General features: G+C 51.6%; 1 protein-coding gene across 2 annotated transcripts in view; it reads left to right on the top strand.

Moving 5' to 3' along the window:
* Positions 1 to 16281, top strand: part of LOC142257625 (uncharacterized) — a 481515-nt gene extending 465234 nt beyond the window's left edge. Inside the window, exon 14 of one of the 2 annotated variants that reach the window (XM_075329773.1) lies at positions 12486 to 16281. In XM_075329773.1, the coding sequence (XP_075185888.1) occupies positions 12486 to 14215 (1730 nt within the window). In that variant the 3' untranslated portion in view covers positions 14216 to 16281. Of the gene's footprint in view, positions 1 to 12482 lie in introns of both variants that reach the window. The other variant, XM_075329766.1, reaches the window with a different exon arrangement.
* Positions 16282 to 20229: the final 3948 nt, after the last annotated feature.

Genomic DNA, 20229 nt, shown 5'->3' with positions numbered 1-20229 from the left:
CTTCCCTGATATCCTCTGTCAAAGCACCAAGCGAGGGGTCTACCCCTGACATGGGGATGGTCTCCGCCAGGAAAGCCGAAATCCCCTCTCGGTCAGGCTCCCTCCTCCCCAAGAGGTGAGAGTAGAAAGATCTGACGACTTCCAAGATCTCCGACTTGGACCGTACCAGAGGTCCCGTACAATCCTTCAGACCCACAATCAATTTACCATTCACTGACATCTTACAGGTTTTGTAGGGGTCGGGCGAGCGGTATTTCCCGAAATCCCTCTCAAAAACCAAAGATATGTGCCTATCATACTGACACCTCTTGAGCAAGGCCTTCACCCTGGAGATTTCCTCACGGTCACCCCCAGCCGAGACTAAGGTCTCGAGTTTCCTCCTCAGGATATGATACAGGCGATCCCTGTTCAAGCTTCTGAGGTTGGCAAGCTGTCGGAAGAACCTCACCACCCGATATTTAAACATCTCCCACCACTCTGACTCAGTGCTACAAAAGCCCAATAACGGTACCTGGCTCTGAAGAAATTCCTCAAAAGACTGTCTCACAGTTGCTTCCTCCAGGAGTGATGAATTTAATTTCCACATGCCTCTTCCCATCCGAGGGGTCTCTGCAACATTCAAAGAAAAACATATAAGACAGTGATCAGAGAATTCCACTTCCACAAACGATAACGGTGAGAAAATGGCTTCCTCCTTTAAATAGAACCTATCTATCCTACTCTTACACTGACTGCCCCTAAAATAGGTGAACCCCGAGTGGCCTGGATCAGTCCTGATGTGGACATCAACCAGACGAGCCTCACTAGCTACATTATTTAGCGTCACGCTGTCGTACGCCAGCCGGTCTTTGGAACCTCCTCTATCTCGGGGCCTTGTGATAGTATTAAAGTCCCCTCCAAAGACCACCTGCCGGCTACAAAACAGAAACGGTTTGATCCTTATAAAGAGTCTTTTCCGATCCCACTTGGTTTGGGGACCGTAGATGTTAATGAGCCGAAGCTCTTGACCCTTCATAAGCACATCTAAAATCAGACACCGTCCATTTTCGAGCTCAATAATCCGTCGGCATGTGACCTCTGCGATCTTGAAAAGGATCGCCACCCCGCTACACGGCTCGGCCGCAAGAGACCAGTAGGAGGGACCATGGGTCCACTCCTGCCTTGCTTTCTTCAAGGCTGACTGGTCAGTCAACCTGGTCTCCTGCAAAAACAAAATGTCGGCATCAAACCGGCCGAGAAAATCAAAGGCCGTAAAGCTAGCCGCATCTGACTTAATGCTGGCAACATTAATGGTTGCCAGCGTCAACGGGGTGAGTGCCGCCATCAAGGATTATGAAGCTCGACAGCCAACTTTTTCCCACCACCACCAGACTCCTCTTCACTGTGTGAGGAGGCCATTCGCTTCAAGCACACCGATACATCCATACACCTATCACTCAATTTGTCTGGCGGTTTCGGGGCGATCCCCCCTCTAGGGAGAGATCTCCCAGAGGTGGGGACCCATCATCCCTCAAGGCCCCTACATCCTTGTCCGCAGCCCCCGGCACCTCACCCTCTTTCTACCCACCGGAGCAGGGAGGGATGTTCTCATCCAGGGTTTGGTACCGGTTGGAGAGGACCACCAGAGGCGAGGTAATAGAACTTTCCTTTGGTTCTCTGGACTGGGTAGATGACTCACCAGGAGGGTTCTCCAGGATAGATGTTCCGGAGGGGTCCCACTCCAAAGAAGGAGTCTTAGACCCCCTCCTCCTGTTCCCCCTCTTGGCTTTACTCTTTTTACCCTTCTTTTTACGATGTTGCTGTTGCCATGCCTGCCTCTCCCTGTTCTTCCTCAGAAGAGGAAGGCGAGGCGTTGGCGTCCTCCTCTTCTCTAATCCTTCTCTCCTCCTCATCCAGCTCGTTGCCCAGATCCTCAGCCACAGGGGCCCCCGAGGAAGAGGGCAAGGTAATCACACCCTGCTCCCTCTCCCTCCGGCGTTGGTCCGCTCGCCTCACTCTTGAGGGGGGCACACTCTTTTCCTTCCTCGGACCAGTGCTCTGCTCACCTCTGCTAGTACCCTCAGCCGCGGGCTCCTCAGCACCCTCTGAAGCCGCGGTCTTACGAAGGACCGCATTGGCGAACGAGCGTGGACACCGGCTGAATGGATGACCCAGATCCCCACACAGGTTACACCGAATGGCCCGACACGTGGCGGCAAGATGACCAAGCCCCCCACACAAGGCACATTTCTGTGCCTTGCAGCCTGCGCTGAAATGGGAGGGGCTGCCGCACTTGTAGCAGACCTTCGGCTGCCCCCAGTAGTGGATCAGGATCCGATCCCTCCCCAGGAACGTTGAGGGAGGGATGTGGGTAACAGAGTTTCCTGAAACCTTTACCTTTACCTTAAAGGTCCAGCCTCCAGTCCAGAAACCAAAACGGTCACGAATCTTCTCGGGGACCTGGACCACCTCCCCGTAGCGGCTGATCCAGGTCATGATATCAACACAAGACAGTAACTCATTTGCTGTAATGACCGTTACTGTCTTCACCATGTTCTGCCGAGAGACCGCTTCCGCTATGATATTTTTCCATGCAGGGGTATGCTTGGCCAGCTCATACTGAGACTAGAAGAGTTCCAAGCCCTCTGGTCTCATGAAACTGGCCGCAAAATCAAGGGTACCAACAGGTTGAATGAAGGCAGCCAGATCCTGGCCCCTGAAGCCCATCTTCGCTAGGAGCTCAGCAACTTTGTCCCGGCAATTCCAGGGACAAGCTTCACCGCTCACGTTGGACCAGCGAAAACGGACCACATTCCTCCTGGCACCCTGACCCCCCTTCTGTAGGAAGAGACCACTCAATGGGTCCCTCCCGCTCTCAATCTTGGAAAGCCGCCAGCCCATGTCGTTTTGTCCAAAACGACAGGTCTATCACCTCATCCCCTACTTGCATAGTCTCCTCTCCCCTCTTCAGGGCGCTCAGAAGACGATGTTGCAAGTCACCTGCCTCAAAACCGTCATACAAAACCGCAGCCACCCTCTGTCCATTCTCCCCAGCAGCAGCAGCCTGAGCATACGTACCGGCTTTTAAAGAGCCAGCTGCCGCCACTGGGGGGGCAGCAGAACCCACAACAGACTCTCCCCCCTTCTTTCTCTCCTCTTGCACCCTCATTCTCTCCTTTCTCACTTTCTCTCTCTCCTCTGCCTCTTTCTCCCTCCTTTCACGCCTTGCATTTTCAAACGCTGCATTAGCCAACAAAGCTTCATTCAACTCTCCAGGCGTCCTCTCATCCACAACCCCCGATACTTGTCCAGATACCACACCTACCGGGCTGGGCTCGACTTCCAGCTCCTCCATTTCAATATTATTATTTGGGACCTCCCCACTGACCCCCGTCCCCCCTCCCCCCGCACCCAACTCTGCCAGGGCACAAGGGGAGGGAAGCGACGGGAAGTCCTCCATATTGGAGAGGTCCGGAGCAGGGGCCGCAACAGGGTGTACTGTCCCCTGCGTCCTCCCCCGCTCCCCATCAGACATGTGCCCCCTGAGGGACCCTGGGGTACACAACGCCTTGGGCTGACTCCGGAGGTGGCGGCCTCCGAATCCGACATCGATGTGTACCGGAAGCCCACCACCTCCCTCATACGGTGAAACTTCTTTTTTCCCATCTTCTCTTCTTCCGGCACCTCATCCCCAAAACAGAATCGGGAGAACTCCACTGGGGATTCTAGGTGCCAGATCTCCCTCAGAAGCCCATCCCCCTCTGAAGAGGAGGATGAGCTATAGGAATCGGTATCCATGAGTCCCCCTCCATGTACCCCTCGTCCCAATGACTGTCTTGGGCACACGGAGGTGCTCCCCGAAACAGCTCTACCTTGTCTTCTGGGGCGGCTGGTGCCTGCAGGAGATCCTCCAGTCTGGCCAGGTCCGATATTTACAGGGCCGCCTCCCCACCTCCGGGCCCCTGAACTGCCTCCCGGGCTCCGCAGTGCCGCCGGTACCTCCCGCTCCCGACTAGGGGGAGCCTGCCCATGCCCAGCAGCACCACCTGTAATCCCAGCAGCGCTGCTGGGCTTTCCTCCCCCATCATTGTCTGTCCCTGCAGGGAATACAGCACCGACAGCTGGAGCCATGTGGTCAGCCTGCTCTCCCTCCACTTCCCAGACACTCCCCACCTTCAGAGACGCCACCCCTGGAACCGGACCATCCCGTGACGTCACTTCCGGTCGCGGGTCCCGCGCCGCCACCCGCGACGTCACTTCCGGTAGCGGCATTCCAGCCGCGGGAGCGCCACGTGGAGGGATTCTGCCATACAGTATCCAGCTGTTCTGGGGTCAATGTCCCTTCCCGTCCAGGACTCCCCTGACTATGCGCCGACACAGGGAGCGGAGCCCCCTCCGGCACTGAGGTCAAAACAGACCTCACGCCTGGGGGCCCCGAAGGCCCCGACCCCACACCCCTGGCTCCCGGCTTCGCTGCCCCCCTCATGGCTTCGAAACGGTCGTCATTGCGCATTTTTTCCGCAAAGGGACCCGAATTCCTAAGGATCCCCTCACGGAAAACAACGACCGCCTCTAGTTCTGCCCGGAGGTGCCTAACGGCGGCCCTGCTTTCCTCCCGGTTCCTCGGAGCCCCGTGGTCCCGGGTGAACCTGGCATCCACTAACCTCTCCTGCAGCACACATACCTGCCGCCCCGATTCTTCATATTGCTGGAACATACGCCTCACACGGAGGGCGTATGTTCCAGTGTCCTCGGTGGCTTTCAACCTACCCCAATCCGTCACGTCATTGGTGCCTCCTTGTTCAGGAGTCACCTGGTTCGGGATTGGGATCTGCTCCTGGTTCCAGTCCTGGCTCCGGTCCTGGTCCTGGCTCCGTTCCTGGTCTCGGCTCCGGTCCTGGTCCCGTCTCTGGTTCCGGCCCTGGTCCCGGCTCCGGCCCTGGTCCCGGCTCCGGCCCTGGTCCTGGCTCCGGTCCTGGCCCTGGTCCTGGCTCTGGTCACGGCCTTGGTCCTGGCTTCCCCTCTGGCCAGCTCCCTGGGTCCTGGGTCTTGGGGCTGGGGTCCCCTCTGACCCAGGTTCCCTGGTCACCGGCCTGCGTATCCAGGAGGATCTCCTCACTGGCTCCTCCAGTCTCTGTTCCCCACCTCCCGCAGATGGCAACCGGGAGGTGGGGGCCCGAGGCTCCATGGTGCCCCAAGCACACTGCCTCTCCCCTGGGGAAGGGAGAGGCAGCAGGGGTGGCTGAGCTCTGGAGGAGCAGAGCAAGCCTCAAACCGTCCTTCCTCCTCAGACTCCAGCAGCAAATGGTCAGACTCCTCCCCTTCCTCCCAAGGCTGCTGGAGCCAGGCTTGCCCTCCAATAGATCCTCGTTAAAGGATTTAAAGTGTACTCATTCCAATTACAGAGCCTCGAAAGAGTCCTGTATTGTTATTTTTCGTCACTACCTCACCGGGTCGGGAGTGGGTAATTTGCGCGCCTGCTGCCTTCCTTGGATGTGGTAGCCGTTTCTCAGGCTCCCTCTCCGGAATCGAACCCTGATTCTCCGTTACCCGTGGTCACCATGGTAGGCACAGAAAGTACCATCGAAAGTTGATAGGGCAGACACCCGAATGGATCGTCGACGTGCAATCGGCCCGAGGTTATCCAGAGTCGCAACGCTTACGGGGAGAGCGCGGCAGGGGGGAGGCCGCGGAGGACTGTCCCGACGCCGCACCCGGGACCCCGGATTGGTTTTGGTCTGATAAATGCATGCATCCCTGGCGGTCAGCGCTCGTTTGCGCGTATTAGCTCTAGAATTACCACAGTTGTCCGAGTCAACGGTTTGGAGCGATCAAAGGAACCATAACTGATTTAATGAGCCATTCGCAGTTTCACTGTACCGTCCGTGTGTACTTACACGTGCATGGCTTAATCTTTGAGACAAGCATATGCTACTGGCAGGATCAACCAGGTAGCCCGTCGGCGACCATGCGACGCTCCGGACAAGGGGGGGGGGTTGGAAGCGTCGAGGTCGGGGAGACGGCGGAGAGAGAGACCGAGAGAGGGGGACACACGGGAGCGGCACCCGGCAGGTGGAAGTGGGTCAGCAAGGAGGACGCAACAGGAGGCCGCCCATCGGCAGAGGGAGGGCACCGCGGAAGGGAGCCCTACGGAAAAGGCGCACAGACAACCAGAAGCCCCCCAGGCGGAACGCAAAGATGAAGAGACTGGCCTCAGGGGGACGCCACGGGCAGCACCCCGCCAAGAGCCCGCCGCTCCCAGGGCAACCCCCCAAGGGGGGCCACTTGGGGAACGGGGCCGAGGCGATGGGGGCCTGATGCGGCTCCTCCGTCTGGCTTAGTCCTACCTTCACGCGCGTGAGGGGTCGTCGGTCCACAGGCAGGCCCGGAGCGGAAGGGCATCCGGAAGCCACCCCGGCAAGACGCGGAAGCGAGGAGACTGGTCACCACGGGCCACACCCACCCGCCGAGACACCCTCCGCTCCCGGGCGATCCCACAGAGGGGACCGCTGGGGGTTGGGGGGCTTCCGAGGCAGTGGGCGAGCCTGGTGCGGCTCCTCCATCCGGCTTAGTCTCACCTCCGCCGCGGGGGTCCTCAACCCGACCGGCGGAAGGGCGCGGGGTCGACGGGAGAGGGGGCTGGCTTTCAGGGTCCACCGCGGCTCCAGCGCGACCGGGGAGACTCAGAGGTCTCCCCAGATGCTTGGCCTGGCCGTGTCGGCGTCGCCCTACCGGCTTAGTCCTCCACCCGCTCTCGCGCCCGTTCCTCTACGGACTTTTTTTCTGCTTTTCTTTTCGCCTCCCGTGGCTTTTGCAGCGGTGGGCCCAGCTGCCGACGGGACAGGGAAGGGGGGAACAGAGCGCGTGGGGGGCCCCCTTTTTTTTTACATCCGCCCTGGGTTTCTCGCCCTTTTCAGCAGGGTTTCTCCATCGGGACCCTCGGGTTCCCTTCTCGTTCTTCACTCTCGCACACTTCTCCCCCTTCTCCAAGCTGCCTCGGGGAGGACGGTCAAGAAGCACAGAAGGTGTACACAGGCCCCAGTGGGGACGCCCCCACACACCCTTCGCTCGCGAGGGACCCACACCGCACCCTCTGCACCTCCGTCATCTCCTCCCCATAGGGGGTAGGGGCTCGGGACAGACCGGGGGTAAGAAAAATGAAAAAGGATAGCCCAGCAGCAGAGTGGAAACGCCAACCGCCGCCGCCGCTTTCCAGCTGGGAAGCTCTCACAAGAAAAAAAAGCCGCCCTCAGAGAAGATCTTTGTGCTTCCCGGCACGGGGAGCGATTCGGACGACGGGCCCCCTTGAGCGACCTCTGCCGGAAGATGGCCAGGAAGTCGCAGGGTAGGTCCCCGCCGTTCGCCCGTGCTGGTCGTCAAACCGCTTTTTCACACTCCGGTCATTTCAAACTCGCCACCGCGAGGCCCCCCGCCTCCTCGGGAGGGGGCGGCCAGCGCATTCGCGCCACCGTAAGGAAGGTGAAACCCCGGGGGTGGAAGGGGCCACTCGCCTGTGACCGGCGCAGGCTCCAGAGCCCGGGCCGAGCGAGCGGCGCCACCTCCCCGCCCGGGAGCGCTTCGCCAAATCGCCGGAACCTTCGAACTAGAGCCCGCCGGATGGCTGCGTATGTCGGGGGGGGGCGCTCTGACTCCGGGCCCCGCGCCTGGCAAACTCCCCACCGGGAGCTGCGGGAGAGGCCAGAGCGCGAACCCGCAACCGGAAGGGGTCCCCAAGCCGCAGTTCGCACATCACTCGGAGTACCGGTTCGTCGAACAGAGCGTTCGAAGTCTGGAGAGGCGCTCCTCTCTCACATATATCTCCCGGAGGGGTGGGATGAAGTGTCTTTGGGCGGTTGGGAGCCCCCTCCCCGCGTAAGCCGGGGTCGGTCCCGTGAACTACCCGCCCCCCTGGAACTGCCGGGCGCACGCGGCAGGCAAATTCGACCTCATCCCGGTTCTACAGATTTTTTTGCTCCTTTGGCTCCCCCTCTGGCCGCTTTGGGGTACTGCAACCGAGGACCTGCCAAAACGCGTGGAACTGCCAGTCGGATTCGAGTTAAGAGGCGTCAACCGTGGAAGTCTGAACGGTCTGAAAAATTTTCTAAGTCCCAAGGACTCTCCAGCGTGATTCTCTGGAGCCCTTTTCGGCTTCCGAGGCTGTCCGACGCCCTCCCGGATGATGGAAGTCCGATGGACTTTTTTTTTTTTGACCAATTTCTCCCAACTGCCGGGGAAGATTGAGCGAAATTCTCTGGAGCCCCGCTCGTGTCCCCGAGGGCCCCGACACCCCTTAAAATCATGGAAGTAGGAAAATTTCGATTTTTCCTCTAAGTCCCAAGGACTCTCTGGCGAGATTGTCTGGAGCCCCGCTCGGGCCCCCGGGGGCACCTCCGGAAGGTCGCGGGGGCCTGAAATTTTCCAGTTTTCATCCAGGCGCCGAGGGCAGTCGGGCGAGAGTGCCCGGGGCCACTGGGGGCCCCGGCACCTCCGGAAGGTCACAGGGGTCGGACATTTTCCAGTTCTCATCCAAGCGCTGAGGGCAGTCGGGCGAGAGTGCCCGAGGCCCCGCTCGGGCCCCCGGGGGCCCCGAGATCTCCGGAAGGTCGCAGGAGCCTGAAATTTTCCAGCTTTCATCCAAGCGCCAAGGGCAGTCGGGCAAGAGTGCCTGGGGCCCCGCTCGGGCCCCCGAGACCTCCGGAAGGTCGCAGGAGCCTGAAATTTTCCAGCCTTCATCCAAGCGCTGAGGGGAGTCGTGCAAGAGTGCCCGGGGCCCCGCTCGGGCCCCCGGGGGCCCCGGAACCTCCGGAAGGTCGCAGGGGCCGGACATTTTCCAGTTCTCATCCAGGCGCCGAGGGCAGTCAGGCAAGAGTGCCCAGGGCCCCGCTCGGGCCCCCGGGGGCCCCGGCACCTCCGGAAGGTCGCAGGGGCCGGACATTTTCCAGTTCTCATCCAAGCACCGAGGGCAGTCGGGCGAGAGTGCCCGGGGACCCGCTCGGGCCCCGAGACCTCCACACGAAAAACAATCTGCGGCTCGGGAGTCCTCCGGCATAGTCAGCGCTCGCTGACTACGGAAGTCTGAAAATGTTGAAAATTATTCAAAGTCCCAAGGACTCTCTGGCGAGATTGCCTGGAGCCCTTTTCGGATATAGGGGGCTGCTGACGCCGGTCAGATCTCGGAAGTCTGAAAAATGTCTTTTTTCTTCTAAGTCCCATGTCCCTCGTGCACTCAGTCTGCCACAGGATAGGATTAGATACAGCTTAGCAGACAGTATCACACTGGAGAGGATTAGATACACAGCTGTGCAGACAGTATCACCGGTTCACACACGGGCTGACAGTTTGCAGGCGGAAGGAGGGGAGTTGAACGGGGGGTGTTTTTGGAGACTGTAGCAACAGCGGTGGTGGGGGGAGGGGCGCCGGTACTCGCATGCAGAGGAAAACAAACACACACTCGCAGCGGCGGGGGGCAGAGCGGGGGCTGGGTAGAGCGTAGGGAGGGGGGTTGCCATTGGAGACGGTAGCGGGGGCTGGGTAGAACGGAAGGAGGGGGTGTCATTGGAGACGGTAACGGTAGGGGGAGGGGGGACAGCAGCAGTAGCGGGGGATGGGTAGAGCGGAGGGAGGAGGTGTCATTGGAGACTGTAACGGCAGGGGAAGGGGAGGGTAGGCGGCCCATACTCACACATCCTGGCGGTTGACAGGGGTAAAGTGGAGCAAACAGCATACGCTGTGAGCTCCACAATGATGGCGCTGATCTCCTCCCTCTGCTGTGATCTGGACAGCCCAGGGGGCGCGTCCAGCTCACAGCAGACGCCTACTCTAATGTTACTAAATGGGGTCGGATCCCGACCACTGTTCTCTATGCACAGGGGCGGCCATGAAGGAGTGAATAACTGTTGTTACACACAGCAAATCCAGCATGGCAGCCCCAGTGCCTTCAGTAAAATTAGAATTAAATAAAAACTAAATAAGCAGTGATTTTTTAATTTTGTATTAAAAATACTTGATTTCATAATCACTAATTTTTAATACAAAAATAAAAAACCGCGACACCTTCCCTTTAATGCCCGCCCAGCCCCATTCAGCTCATTCGCGACCACATGACTAATAAACTGCAAGTCGCAGGATCCAGTAAATAACACTTGCGTTTCCATGCGTTCAACTCAAATTCAACAGGATCCAGTCAAATGCAGTGTGCAGGGGTTTTTTTGCCTCAAGGCAAAAAAAAAACGCTGATGTGAAACTAGCCTCAGCTTATCCAGCAGGTGGCCTGGTCTGCAAAGTCAGGTCCCTAAAGGGAGCTGTGACTTGTATTGTTTTACTGTGCTTTTATTTATTAAACTCTTGTTCCTGAGTCTCCACTTCAACCCCCCCTCAGCCTATCTAGCAGGTGGCTTGCACCACAACACAGCTAGGGAGAGCACAGCAGTGCTTTGTTCCAACAGAGTGGATTACTAATGTCCCAGCTTCTGTACTTCTGTGATGACCGCCCCCTAGCTTATCTAGTAGCTTAAAGGTGGTGTCACACACAGTGACAACGACGTCGCTGCTACGTTACCATTTTCTGTGACGTTGCAGCGACGTCCCGTCGCTGTCGGTGTGTGACATCCAGCAACGAGCTGGCCCCTGCTGTGAGGTCGTTGCTCGTTGCTGAATGTCCTGCTTCATTTTTTCGTCGTCACGCTCCCGCTGTGACGCACACATCGCTGTGTGTGACAGCGAGAGAGCGACGAAATGAAGGGAGCAGGAGCCGGCGTCTGGCAGCTGCGGAAAGCTGTAACCACTGTAAACATCGGGTAACCAAGGGAAGACCTTTCCTTGGTTACCCGATATTTACCTTCGTTACCAGCCTCCGCCGCTCTTGCTGCTAGTGCCGGCTCCTGCTCTGTGCACATGTAGCTGCAGTACACATCTGGTTAATTAACCCGATGTGTACTGTAGCTAGGAGAGCAAGGAGCCAGCGCTAAGCAGTGTGCGCGGCTCCCTGCTCTCTGCACTGACATGTAGCTGCAGTACACATCGGGTTAATTAACCCGATGTGTACTGTAGCTAGGAGAGCAAGGAGCCAGCGCTAAGCAGTGTGCGCGGCTCCCTGCTCTCTGCACATGTAGCGATGTTATGATCGCTGCTGCGTCGCTGTGTTTGACAGCTAAGCAGCGATCATAACAGCGACTTACAAGGTCGCTGTTACGTCACAGAAAATGGTGACGTAACAGCGATGTCGTCGTTATGTGTGACACCAGCTTAAGGCTATGTTCACACTTCCGTTGTTTTGCATCAGTCACATGCGTTGCTTGACACATAGAACTGATGCGTTGTACAACATGTGACAAGAAATGCATGGAATTGTTCACAAAGAACGGATTCCGTTGGTGCAATGATTTCAGTTTAAAACCTGCGTGGGGGGGAGAGAAACTGATTTTTAGATGATGGACGTTCTGCTGGACATGCTGGGCATGATGTTCAGTAAAACGTGACGAATTCCTGCACTGGAATCCAATGCGTGATACAGGATAACGGAATCCTGCACATTGACTTACATTATGCCTCTTGACGGATTCCAATGGAATCCTGCATGGTGCCTTTTTTGCCGCAACAAAAAACGTTGCATGCTGCATCCTTCCCGCCCGATGGTCAGTCAGTAAATGACTGATGCGCCCTGCGGCGGATGAAACGTAAGGTCAACAGTCACAATCCACCGCTCATACAAGTCTATGGGAAACAACGGAATCCGCCAAACGGATTGTGTTGTTTATCAGAGCGGTGGATTGTGACTGATCCTAAACAACGGAAATGTGAACATAGCCTTATTCACACACCGCACTGCTATGCAGAGTTATGCCCCTATATCGCCCGTCTCCTGAGCTCTCTTCTGCTCTCTCCTGGGTCCCCATCGTCAATACAGCCTCTCCACCTCCCCCGGTTTGATAATTTGTCCTACCAGCAGGCCGTCAGTTTGCAAGCACACACGTGGAGTGAGGAGCTCAGCTACGCTGCCGGCACCATCTTTATCACACAGCCTGATCTCCCGAGGGTCTCTCCAGCGATACTGCTACAGGCTCCCTCTGAGCAGAAAACCTCTGCCACACGGTACGGATTGCCATGTGATTTGGTCAGGGGCTTGCTGATCGTGTTAGTGCTCCCATGTTGTGTTTCTGGGTGAGGGGTACAGAGCCCGAGAGAAATCCGGCTTACATGAACGGCGCCGGAACCGGAAGTCGTTGTTTTCTTTTTATAGAGTATTTAGGCCTCATAAAGTATAATTCCTCTTATATTCCTTATGTATGGCAGCCAAGGACACTGTGCTTGTGGTGCCAGGTATGACGTTCAGGATATAGTCAATATTATTAGCTAATTTTCTGTGTAATTTCTTTTTGGAATTGACCATCACTATCTGGGCAGCACAACGATACTGCAGTCAGGGCCCTGAGTTTACCAGTGAAAACCAAGTTTAAAGGTTAAAGTGTTTAAAATTTACAAATTCTGTTTTATTGTTTTGACAGAAGATTTTGGCATTATAAAGAATATATCTGAAGAGAAATTCATTATTGCAGAAAAACCTTCAGCCCTTCACACCCAAGATTCCTCATGTAATGCTTCTAAACAATATCCTGATTCACAACAGCATGTTCAGCAAAATAAAAGGCACAAGAGGGGAGATCAACAGCAAAGAACTCACACAGAGGATAAGCCATATCCATGCTCCGAATGTGAGAAATGTTTTACTTGGAAGTCACAGCTTATTGTACATCTAAAAACTCACACAGGGGAGAAGCCATTTTCTTGTTTAGAATGTGGGAAATGTTTTAATCGAAACTCAGTGCTTGATAGGCATCTAAAAACTCACACAGGGGAAAAGCCATTTTCTTGTTCAGAATGTGGGAAATGTTTTATTTGGAAATCAAATCTTGATCGGCATATACAATCTCACACTGGGGAGAAGCCATTTTCATGTTCAGAATGCGGGAAATGTTTTATTCGGAAATCACAGCTTGATGTGCATATAACATCTCACACTGGGGAGAAGCCATTTTCATGTTCAGAATGTGAGAAATGTTTTATTCAGAAATCACAGCTTGATGTGCATATAAAATCTCACACTGGGGAGAAGCCATTTTCATGTTCAGAATGCGGGAAATGTTTTATTCGGAAATCACACCTTGATGTGCATATAACATCTCACACTGGGGAGAAGCCATTTTCATGTTCAGAATGTGGTAAATGTTTTATTCGGAAATCAGTTCTTGATGTGCATATAAAAATTCACACTGGGGAGAAGCCATTTTCATGTTCAGAATGTGGGAAATGTTTTCTTCTGAAATCACAGCTTAATCGGCATCTAAAAACTCACACGGGGGAGAAGCCATTTTCTTGTTCGGAGTGTGGGAAATGTTTTATTGAAAAATCATCTTTTGATTTGCATATGAAATCTCACACGGGGGAGAAGCCATTTTCATGTTCAGAATGTGGGAAATGTTTTATTCAGAAATCACAGCTTCATCAGCATATAAAAACTCACACAGGGGAAAAGCCATTTTCTTGTTCAGAATGTGGGAATTGTTTTATTTATAAATCAAGTCTTGATGACCATATAAAGATTCACATAGGGGAGAAGCAATTTTCTTGTTCAGAATGTGGGAAATGTTTTATTCGAAAATCACAGCTTGATCAGCATATAAAAACTCATACAGGGGAGAAGCCATTTTCTTGTTCAGAATGTGGGAAATGTTTTATTCGGAAATCAGTTCTTGATGTGCATATAAAAATTCACACTGGGGAGAAGCCATTTTCATGTTCAGAATGTGGGAAATGTTTTATTCAGAAATCACAGCTTCATCAGCATATAAAAACTCACACAGGGGAAAAGCCATTTTCTTGTTCAGAATGTGGGAATTGTTTTATTTATAAATCAAGTCTTGATGACCATATAAAGATTCACATAGGGGAGAAGCCATTTTCTTGTTCAGAATGTGGGAAATGTTTTATTCTAAAATCACAGCTTGATCAGCATATAAAAACTCATACAGGGGAGAAGCCATTTTCTTGTTCAGAATGTGGGAAATGTTTTATTCAGAAATCACAGCTTCATCAGCATATAAAAACTCACACAGGGGAAAAGCCATTTTCTTGTTCAGAATGTGGGAAATGTTTTATTTATAAATCAAGGCTTGATGACCATATAAAGAGTCACACAGGGGAGAAGCCATTTTCTTGCTCACCAATCCCATTTTGTTAGACACATGAGAATTCACACAAAGTAGAAGACTATTTATTTAGAATGTGGGAAGTTATAGCATTAAATCACATCTTGTCAGACATCAAATAATTCACACAGGGGAGAAGCCATCTTTATGTTCTGTAGGTGGAAAGTGATAGCCAAAATTACATCTGATGGCAGATGAAAAGCTCACACACAAAAAAAATATCCATAACATAAATCTTGTTAGACACTACAAAACTCACACACGAGGCAGACATTTTTTTCGACTGTTTCAGTTAAATCCCCCAAAGGACAACATCTACGAGGAGCCTGTATGTTCTGCCCATGTTTCCTCTGTCTAGCAGATACCCCCCCATTACTAATCCAGTCGTTGAACCAAGAAAAAACGGCTGACCTCATGAGGTTATCTCAGGTCAGTGCACGGATTCTCAAAAACGTTTGTTAGTGCAGTCACTGCTGTCCCAGCCAATGGGAACATTCTGTTCTTCATTGACTGGGGCAGTTCGTATCGTCGTGGGACCCCCTTATTGGATTATGCTGGACCAGGATTAGGGATTTGCCTGGAAAATAAATTGGTGAATGAGGGTGTTTCCTGTCTTTATTTCTTAAATAATTTTCTCTTTTGAGGTCTTTCAGGTTAGTTGTTTGTAATCGTCATGGGACCTTGCTATGGATTACATTGGACATTTTGTTTTTAAAAATTGTAATAAATTGGTGAGCGAGGTCTGTATTCGAGGGGTGTTTGTCCAAATAAAATGTATTTTTCTTGAATCAATGACTGGATAAGTAATGGGAGGTGTCTAATAGACACCCACCCGTTACTAATACCAAGGCTTGATGTCCGCTGGCAATTCACGGCTGACAAACCCCATTAATTACCCCGTTTGCCACCAGACCAGGGCAACTGGAATTGGCAAAGCGCCAGGATTGGCACATCTAATGGATGCACCACTTCTGGGGTGGCTGCGATCTGCCATTTTTAGGTTGTGGAGGGACCAATAACCATGGGTCTCCTGCCTCCCCAGTCTGAGAATACGAAACCAGAGCTGTCTGCCATACATTGACTGGTGATCCAATTTGGGAAGGATCCCACGTCTTTTATTTTACTTATGTATTTATTTATTTAATTTTATTAAAAAAATTAAAATAACAGCGTGGAATGCCCTCTATTTTGGATTACCAGCCAAAGTAGAGCGGCCAGCTGTGGTCTGCAGGTTGCAGCTGTCATGTTTGTTAGCCAGGTAAGGTAAAGCTAAGGGGACCTCACATTTTTTGGTGGAAAATAATGAACTTGGAGCTGAACACCCTTTAGTGCCACATTAAAGACACTAAAGGGTGCAAGCTTACAAAATACAGGGGAGTGGGACATTATATAGTGCTGCACATCTATTTATCTAGCTTATGACAGTATGTTAAACTCCATATTAAAAATGCATGTCACATGGACATGACATGGACGACAGATGGGGAAGAAGCACTCACATGACATACGAAATGACACTTGCATTTCACTCCAAGACAGTTTCAGCAGCAACAATGGAGCTATATTTTATATGATGTGACTGCACCCTAAAGGTGCAGAATTAATGGCGCCATATAAGTGAGTAAAATAAATAAATTAAGAAATCATACAACAGTTTCTTTCCAGATAGAGTTGCATGTTATATGAAAGTGGTGATTGTTCTGTATGCAGTTGTCAATAACTATCACAAGTGGCAAGTAGAATCCGAATAACATCTATATATCCAGCCATGTGCACAGAACATTATACATTAAGACTAGAACTACTGAGGTAGTCATTTTGACTACTTTTTCCTATGTATTCAAGTAGTCAAAAAAAAGTCAGTAGTTCTAGTGTTAATGTATAATTGTATCCTAAATCTTGTTACCAATCAACAATTTGCTTTAAAGTATATGGGTTTGTGGAGGTGGCCTAAGCTATAGCTTGTTTGTTTAAACGTAATAAGAATATCTGTGTATGTAAATAATCAAAATATAGATGTAGTTGCATAATTATCTGTCTATGTAGCCATCGCATAGAGCCATAATATAATTCTACTTAAGCAAGCATTGTTGACCTTAGGGAGATCAACATATCCACTGCGGAGACACCATCACGTGTTTCTCAACGCAGTGATTCTAGAGCATTGCCCCCTGGGAAGTATGCAAATAAGAAAGCCGCGGAGACACCATCACGTGTTTCTCAACGCTGGCAGGAAACTAGCCAGGTCTTTCACCGGGAAGGAACAACCACGGGAAGGGCAGTCTCCAGTCAAGGAGACCACCTATACCAAACATGGTATCCATCCACAGACAGCCGTTTCGGGGTATTTGCCCCTCATCAGTGTGGAGTAGGAATCTGGCTAGTGGGGGCAATGCCTAGTATAAGACTACTTAAGCAAGCATTGTTGACCTTAGGGAGATCAACATATCCACTGCGGAGACACCATCACGTGTTTCTCAACGCAGTGATTCTAGAGCATTGCCCCCTGGGAAGTATGCAAATATACTTATATACCTAGTATATCTTATACTAGGCATTGCCCCCACTAGCCAGATTCCTACTCCACACTGATGAGGGGCAAATACCCCGAAACAGCTGTCTGTGGATGGATACCATGTTTGGTATAGGTGGTCTCCTTGACTGGAGACTGCCCTTCCCGTGGTTGTTCCTTCCCGGTGAAAGACCTGGCTAGTTTCCTGCCAGCGTTGAGAAACACGTGATGGTGTCTCCGCGGCTTTCTTATTTGCATACTTCCCAGGGGGCAATGCTCTAGAATCACTGCGTTGAGAAACACGTGATGGTGTCTCCGCAGTGGATATGTTGATCTCCCTAAGGTCAACAATGCTTGCTTAAGTAGTCTTATACTAGGCATTGCCCCCACTAGCCAGATTCCTACTCCACACTGATGAGGGGCAAATACCCCGAAACGGCTGTCTGTGGATGGATACCATGTTTGGTATAGGTGGTCTCCTTGACTGGAGACTGCCCTTCCCGTGGTTGTTCCTTCCCGGTGAAAGACCTGGCTAGTTTCCTGCCAGCGTTGAGAAACACGTGATGGTGTTTCCGCGGCTTTCTTATTTGAATAATATAATTCTAAGCTGTATAGTCATGAAGGGGTTACCAAGGATAAGTGAACAGATGTACAAACAATGAACAAAGAAAGTATTTATGCTTATCAGTAGTTCCACACAAGGAAGGAATATGCCATCTATGGGATGAAATGTGGGTATCTTCACTCCCCAACCCTCCCTATGCAGCTTCGATGTGTGAGAGAAGACAGATTGATACTTTTTGTACATGTCTGAAGGTTGAAATGTAATACTAAAATCTCAGCTATAGAATATACGGGTTTCAGACGCAAGCCATTCGGCACCGGTCTCTGGATACCCTGTATGAAGATACCATTAGCTATCTTTACCCAAATTTCTCCCTTGACAGGTTTATTTACACGTTGTCCTTTTGATGGTCCAATATTTCAAAAGAACCTGCGGAGTTGAGATTGAGCTGGTCGGCATAGTGTGTATAAATATATGAGTTTGTGACAATTTGTTAGCACATTTCCTAAATTTTAAAATTATCCTTAGGTTCGTGTACGACAAATGGGACTAAGGTTGTGGTCGAAGGATGATGTTACCACCATCATCAGGGTAAAAAAAAAAAAAGCGTGGAATAGAAAAGTAGAGAGAGGCAGAGTCCATCTCTAACAGAGTGGTTTTCCACTACCCTGACTCAGTTACGTTTTTTCCATAAATGCTGAGGGATCGTGCCACTAAGATCCCCCTAAGTCATTTTTGCCAGTTTCATGCCTTTCTGCTTCTCTTCCAGCCCCCGGCATCAGCCACCACCTCCTCTTCCAGATTCATTTGCTCCCTTCTGACTACATTTCTCATCATCCCTCGTGCTGGGCTGCAGACCAGTGGTGAGAACAGACCTGTAAGGCTATGTGCTCATGATCAGGGTTCACAGCGTTTTGGACGTATGCTATCACTGCATACAAAATGCTGCATTGTACAGTACAAGCACAGTGGATGGGATTTCTAATTACGATGCTCACTGTGCTTGTTTTTCCTGCAGCAAAAACTGACCTGCGATGCGGCTTTCCGAGGTTGCAACATGTCAGTTCTTTGCCACAGAGATGCAACTTTTCTCTGCAGGGAGAACACAGCAAGAGACCGCAACTACTCGACCCTGGATCGTAGGCACAAGCAGATGCGGTTTCCTGGAGAGGAGACTCGGGGCCACACAGGTCAGGACCCGCCACCTCCAGTACACAGTGGGTTCTGATCATGTGCACGTACCCTTACTCTTCCTAAACTCTTCTCAGTCCACCCTTAGTGTAAGGGTACCTTCACACTTAGCGATGCAGCAGCGATCCGACCAGCGATCTGACCTGGTCAGGATCGCTGCTGCATCGCTACATGGTCGCTGGTGAGCTGTCAAACAGGCAGATCTCACCAGCGACCAGTGAACAGCCCCCAGCCAGCAGCGACGTGCAAGCGACGCTGCGCTTGCACGGAGCTGGTGTCTGGAAGCTGAGGACACTGGTAACTAAGGTAAACATCGGGTATGGTTACCCGATGTTTACATTAGTTACCAGCACACACCGCTTAGCTGTGTGTGCAGGGAGCCGTGCACACTGAGCGCTGGCTCCTTGCTCATCTAGCTACAGTACACATCGGGTTAATTAACCCGATGTGTAATGCAGCTACATGTGCAGAGAGCCGGAGCCGGCAGCACAGGCAGCGTGAGAGCTGCGGAGGGTGGTAACTAAGGTAAATATCGGGTAACCACCTTGGTTACCCAATGTTTATCTTAGATACCAGCCTCCGCAGCTGCCAGACGCCGGCTCCTGCTCCCCTGCTCGCTTCATTTGTCGCTCTCTCGCTGTCACACACAGCGATCTGTGTGTCACAGCGGGAGAGCGCCTTTGAAGAAAACGAACCAGGGCTGTGTGTAACGAGCAGCGATCTCACAGCAGGGGCCAGATCGCTGCTCAGTGTCACACACAGCGAGATCGCTAATGAGGTCACTGCTGCGTCACAAAAAGCGTGACTCAGCAGCGATCTCGGCAGCGAGCTCGCTGTGTGTGAAGCACCCCTAAGTCACAGCATCAGCACAATCTCCTATATAGGACACAGAGGATAGAAAGAATGCACAAAGCACCAGAACAACAGCCCTGGCAATAAAGATTATCTCCTACTCCTCCTCACTGAGTAATGGATGAGTAGGGATAGAGTTATGAATGTATTCATAATACAGCAGGGTCTATATACAGTGCACATAATATAAACATATGTATATATATATAACCTGCTATATACATACAGATACAAAGAGGAGCTGTGTCTGCAGCAGCATGCACAGGAGCAGTGTGAGCTCAGTTACTGTTTTTCCATAAATGCTGAAGGATAGTGCCTCTAAAGATCCTTCTAAGCCTTTTTTGTCCCCTAAGCACTTTGGATGGAGCCCCGCCTACCACATTAGGTCACACCCACGTCAGTTTCAAAAGCTGAGAGTTTGGGGAAACATTGATGCGACGTCGCAGGAAGTCAGGCTGTTCTTAGGCAGAGATCATGTGATCAGAAGAGCAGATCATTTTACAGATGGATTTGAGAAATAAAGTATTTACAGAAGCGCTTATGTATGGCAGTTACTGCTCATGAAAAGTATAAACCCCTATAAAGAATATTTTAACTATTGTTCTTCTGTTGGTTACGACCATTTCAAACCATTTGTTCTCATGTAATAATGCTGGTGATTAGCATGAGATGTATAAATCATTTTATTTGCGGTTTTACCCCTGTGAAATCCTTTGATAGTGGCCCCCACTAGTTGTCTCCCTTCCTCCTGACCTCCGGCTGTTAGTGACTCCGCGGCCTCCCGGAATCTCCTGCATTACATGGAAGATAATAAATTCTCTTTCTTCCTATAACCTCTTTCTTGTCAGCCCGTGTGATTTATTTCGGGTTTTTTTTTTTGTTATTATATTAGTGGTCGAGCATTTTTAATCTTTTAAAGGCTGGAG

The sequence above is a fragment of the Anomaloglossus baeobatrachus genome, chromosome 1 (genome assembly GCF_048569485.1).
Source record: "Anomaloglossus baeobatrachus isolate aAnoBae1 chromosome 1, aAnoBae1.hap1, whole genome shotgun sequence".
Classification (NCBI taxonomy): Eukaryota; Metazoa; Chordata; class Amphibia; order Anura; family Aromobatidae; genus Anomaloglossus; species Anomaloglossus baeobatrachus.
Note: the sequence above shows the minus strand (reverse complement) of the source record. Positions and strands in the feature narration are given on the sequence as shown.